The following is a 4986-nucleotide window of genomic DNA, read 5'->3' on the forward strand; positions in this document are numbered from 1 at the left end:
AAGGGACGGACAAACAACTCTTAAAACAATCCTCTAAAACCTCGTACGTATTACAAAAAAAAGGGGGAAAATGCTTTTTAAAATCGGCAAGCGGCTATGGGTAGTAAGCCCGATGTTGAAAGCAGAGCAATGGCAGGAAATTAGCATAGTACCCATTTTGTACACCCCAACCAACCGGAATTCCTTGGCATTGTTATTTGATTTGATTTTATGCCTATTGATCTTTACGGGAGCGCAAAACGGATAAAGCCCATTTTGACCGAGATATTTTGATTTTTAACACGATACATTTGTTGGGGATGTTCCTCTGACAAGGTTTTACACCAAATATGAACTTTCAAAAGTATCCTTTTTATGCTTCTGCTGGTTTGAATAAAAAATAATCCGTAATTACAACTCAAGAACATAAAAAAATGGAGGACACTCATAGTCATATTTACGATCACATTACAACTTTGAAACTAACGTCGGCCAAGACTCAACCCGGTTTCTTCACCGTCAATTCCGGGCTCTGAGCCTTGGCCTTTCTCCGGGCCTGCCGAATCTCTTCAATCACTTGGGGCAAATCGTCTAACGGTTTGTAGTAATTGTGCACGCACTGTGAGCCTAAAGCAGCCGAAAAAAGGCCGGCAAAGAGAAAGGTCCAGTATCTTCGAGAAAATAGGCCCCCCGAACCCGCCATGATGTCCAGGATGACACCGATGATCTAGCACTGTTTGTGACTTTCCTGCAGAGCTCTTCGTTCCAATCGGAGTTGTTCCCGTTCCTCGGCCACTACAATATCTGTGGCGATTCGCTTCTTGTAGGTTTGATCTGAAAGACACGCCCATGAAACGGGGTCATCCCATGGCTGTGACTGGCTAAGGTTTGGTTAAAGGAATTTTCCAGGGCTACTCACAGAAATTGACCGGTCCCACGTAGACCTTGATCATGGTCAATTCCACGCCCGCTCCGATCAGGAACATGAATGGTAAGAAGCGAAACACTCCGAATTGTTGCTTGCCTGGAACTTTTTTCAGAATCTGGCTCAATCGGGACATGTTCCAGGCACTCAGCCCAGCATCGTGACTACATGCGTTGTTCCCAGATCGTCAGTGGAAGGGAGAGAACATGTCGTCCGAAGATTGACACAACAATGTCAGGCAGCATTTTGGCATGGCTTGTCAGGTCATGATGCAGTTATGAGTTATGGCATAGAACACAAAAGAAATTTGGTAATTATCTGAAAGGCGTGAGAAACGGGAGGGTTTTGTTTGTAGGAGATAGTAGGATGGAATTTTAGTAATATTTGGTCAAAAATCATTCATCCAATGCGAGTTCTTTACCACAGGGCCTCTGCTTTTCCAGCCATTCTGAAGTCAATTTCGATTTTCTCTGGCCAAAGGGTGACCGCATGAGGTATTATCACTTCTCAGTTCTGTTCGCTCACAACGCAAACTCGTAGCGACTTGGTCGCGCCTTTGAATCAAAGCCATCACTCATCAAGCATCCATAAATGGGTTTTTTACATTGATTTACACCCTTCATTGATATTTGGTCGTTCAGTCAGCCCCTTTTCCTTTGATGTTGACTATTCCGTCACTGAAAATGGTCACCTCATGAGTCAGCTTGCAGCAAAACGGAGAACAATCCTGTCGTATCATATCAAATCCACAGAAAAAAAGGAACATAATCCCGTTGTGCCGGATTTTGACCCGTGTTCCTCCCGGTCTTTGTTCCTTCTTCATAGGCCAGCCGATCCATGTGTGGCCATTTCTGATTGAGCATGGTGACAAGCATGACGACCACGACGACGAGCAGTAGCACCACCACCTCCTCAGCTGGGGTCAGCACGGCTAACGCGAACCTCACGCCCATGGACAATGCTTCAGCCGCCTCGGCTGCCGCAGCCACCGGCTTATCGACCACTGGCAGTGGGCCCTCACTAGCGCCCATGGAGCCGGTCAGCGCGCCGGCGCTGCATCCGCTTCGACGTAACTGCGCTGGTACGCCTGCCCGGGATTTCTGCGCCTGGCCCCTGGAGTCCTTTGATGAGATGGATTCCACGCTGGCTGTTCAACAAATGATCCAGCAATCCATCAGGGCGCACGTAGAGGATGTGGAAGGCATTCTACGAGCGCCCGATACGCAAGACGAGGGTGTGTGGAAATACGAGCACTTGCGACAGTTCTGCATGGAGCTGAATGGGCTAGCCGTGTTGTTGCAAAGCGAGTGTGTGCCCGAGACGTGCACGCAGATGACCGCCACGGAGCAGTGGATTTTCTTATGCGCAGCCCACAAGACGCCCAAGGAGTGCCCGGCTATAGATTATACCCGGCATACGCTGGATGGAGCGGCGTGTCTATTGAACTCGAACAAGTATTTCCCGAGTCGCGTGTCTATCAAAGAGAGCTCGGTGGCCAAGCTAGGCTCGGTGTGCCGGCGAGTGTACCGCATCTTCTCGCATGCCTATTTCCATCATCGGCAGATTTTCGACGATTTTGAGGCGCAAACGTGTCTGTGTCGCCGTTTCACGGTGTTTGTGACCAAATACAATCTAATGTCCCGGGACAATCTCATCGTGCCCATGTTGGAGCAAGACCTCGAGGCTGGCGAGTCCGAGGCCTAACCGAATTGTACCAGAGTCGCGAAATCGAGTTCGTCCTCCCACATACGGTCTTATCAATTGTCATCAACACACACACTTTCTATCTTTAGTCACGTGCTACTTTGTCCCCGCTTTTTCAAGGAAAGCTAATTTTGAAACACGGCTGAAGCTCGGCTCGGGTCCATTTTATTTTAGCGATGAAGGATCGCCTCTGGGCCCTTGAACGGCCCTCTCGTTGCAACTTGATTTTGGAGCATGTGGTGACCCATCGCCAGATGAGTATCCTGGAAGGCCAAACGCCCACCTATTGTATATTGGAAATCGTACTTGTTCTTTTTTTTTTGTTTGTGTCGACTCTTATTATTAACGCCCATGTCCAGCAATCCGTGCATCGCCCTAATAAATTCGGAGCATAAGTAGGAGATGCAGATTGACCGACACAACTTCGACGGGTTTCGAGTTCGAATCCGTGATGTGCCCAATTTGCTTCATTTCAGGCTGACCCATGTCTAATGAGCTGCCAGCGAAAAGACGGAAGGCAGGGGGATTTTTCGATGATTTGTCGATCCATCTCTATCCCGCAGCATTGAGTAAGATTCGCCAAGGCATCTTTGAGCGTCAGATACCTCAAAATGGTGGTCAATTGGTTTCAAGTCTGCCCAAATCTGGCCAGATTCTCGTTCTGATCGAAGACAATGCCATCGAACCAGCTAGACTGCAACAAATCGTACGGGACTTGTCTCAAAAGCATCCCAACCCTGAAGCCACCTATCTAGGAATGAGTTGGTTGAGCAAATGTCTGGAAACAGGTCAGCAATGTCTTTTCGATGAGTTTGAATTGAAGGTGAGCGAGCCAAAGCCAAGCGAGTCTAATTTAGGAAAAATGACAAAAAAAGATGAGCACCCAAAAGAGAGTTATGTAGACCGCAATCGCCATAAGTTCGTGTGCGCTCAATCCTCCTCGGATGAGGCCACATCGACCCATCCGAATAAGCTAATCACGGATGAACTGGAGAAATTGGCTGGAGCGTACAAGAACTCCAATGACCAATGGAGAGCCTTTGGTTATCAAAAAGCGATTACATCCATCAAAAACTATCCGAAGGCCATCACCAATCGCGATGAAGCGGCGGCTTTGCCGAACGTTGGCAAGAAGATGGCCGACAAGATCATTGAGATCATCGAACAAGGGTCCCTGCAGAAAGTGTCGGAAGTCTGCAATAATGAGCGCATGCAAGTTTTAGCTCTGTTCAATCGAGTCTGGGGAGCTGGGCCCAAAACGGCCGAGCAGTGGTTCTTAAAAGGTCATCGAACGCTTGAAGACCTTCAAAATGACGACAAGTTGACCGCCCATCAGAAAGTGGGCCTTCGTTTATTTCATGATCTCGACGAGAGAATGCAAAGAGAAGAGTGTACCGAAATCTATGCTCATGTACAAGCCACGGCCCTGGAGATCAACCCAAGTAAGTTGAGGAGAAAGAGCAGTAAGGACAAAGTTCATAGCATGACTATTCAGAGGTTTGACCTATAAGACTATAATACTAGGCGAGTTGAAAGGGAAAAAATGACGATGAGAGAATGTGACACCTAAAAGGTACCAGATGTACTGCACATTCCTAATGTATAAAGTTCCACCAGTTAAATTGCTTAGACTATTAATCTAACTTTTTGGTAATTCCATGAGGGGTTTCGAATTCACATTGAAAAGGAATACGATGTAAGATTTGTTGTACTTTCTTTGAATGGTGTATCAATAGTATTGGGACTACATTCTGGGAATCAAATCTAGGCAAGCAGGAGAGCTCATAATTGAGAAATGTGATTAAATTCGGCGGTCGAAATGAGCATACTTTTAAAATCGCCGGCAAATAATATTTCTGTAAATAAATGTTTTTCACTGACTGAGGTGATTTTGATATCGACAAGGTGGGTGGCATCTTCAGTAGAAAATATGCTCTAATCATTTCTTGGCAAAAGAGAACAAAAATTTCAACAATTTTTGTTTGCAAACTTACTCCACACATTATTGTTTCGACTTTTTTTTTTTTACAAGCTACTCGTCTCATAGAATAATTGTAAGGCGAGACTTTTTGTCGTTGATTGACACAAATATCTAAAAATCTTCGTCATGAATGACCGTTGTTAAAAACAGTTTTGTTGAATCCTATCATTTGGCTAAACATGTGCTTTCCTTTAGATTTAGAGGTTGTCGCGTGTGGTTCTTATCGACGAGGTAAACCCACCTGTGGCGATTTGGACATTCTTATCACGCATCCCAAACTAGACGACGATCTCGAGATCAGTTCCATTTTCAATGGACTCCTGAACCGCCTTCGTGCACACAATTTCCTCACCGACGACCTCTCCATCATGAGTGAGGGTCGCCAACGAAAGTATTT

General features: G+C 46.1%; 3 protein-coding genes across 3 annotated transcripts in view; 2 read left to right on the forward strand and 1 right to left on the reverse strand.

Moving 5' to 3' along the window:
• Positions 1 to 567: 567 nt before the first annotated feature.
• On the reverse strand, positions 568 to 1224 carry LOC131887496 (ubiquinol-cytochrome-c reductase complex assembly factor 5-like). Its single transcript, XM_059236123.1, has 2 exons — positions 899 to 1224; positions 568 to 813 (listed from the first exon to the last, which is right to left on the reverse strand). The coding sequence occupies exons 1-2, from the start codon at positions 1038 to 1040 to the stop codon at positions 707 to 709; spliced, it is 249 nt and encodes an 82-aa protein (XP_059092106.1). The 5' UTR covers positions 1041 to 1224; the 3' UTR covers positions 568 to 706.
• Positions 1225 to 1582: 358 nt separating this feature from the next.
• LOC131887490 (MOB-like protein phocein) lies at positions 1583 to 3009 on the forward strand. Its single transcript, XM_059236117.1, has one exon. It carries the CDS (start codon positions 1766 to 1768, stop codon positions 2606 to 2608), a length of 843 nt encoding a protein of 280 aa, XP_059092100.1. The 5' UTR covers positions 1583 to 1765; the 3' UTR covers positions 2609 to 3009.
• A 77-nt stretch (positions 3010 to 3086) lies between these two features.
• LOC131887487 (DNA polymerase lambda-like) overlaps positions 3087 to 4986 on the forward strand; it is a 2346-nt gene continuing 446 nt past the window's right edge. The window contains exons 1-2 of the mRNA XM_059236114.1: positions 3087 to 4050; positions 4785 to 4948. Coding sequence (XP_059092097.1) covers positions 3093 to 4050; positions 4785 to 4948 — 1122 coding nt within the window. The 5' untranslated portion in view covers positions 3087 to 3092. The remainder of the gene's footprint in view (positions 4051 to 4784; positions 4949 to 4986) is intronic.

This window comes from Tigriopus californicus, chromosome 9 (assembly GCF_007210705.1).
Source record: "Tigriopus californicus strain San Diego chromosome 9, Tcal_SD_v2.1, whole genome shotgun sequence".
Taxonomy (NCBI): Eukaryota; Metazoa; Arthropoda; class Copepoda; order Harpacticoida; family Harpacticidae; genus Tigriopus; species Tigriopus californicus.

Excerpts from the sequence above, each read along its gene's own strand:
- LOC131887496 (XM_059236123.1), bottom strand. The coding sequence starts at position 1,040 with ATGTCCCGATTGAGCCAGATTCTGAAAAAAGTTCCAGGCAAGCAACAA. Across the intron at positions 814-898 it reads CGTGGGACCGGTCAATTTCT|ATCAAACCTACAAGAAGCGA; the intron begins GTGAGTAGCCCT and ends CGTGTCTTTCAG.
- LOC131887490 (XM_059236117.1), top strand. The coding sequence starts at position 1,766 with ATGGTGACAAGCATGACGACCACGACGACGAGCAGTAGCACCACCACC.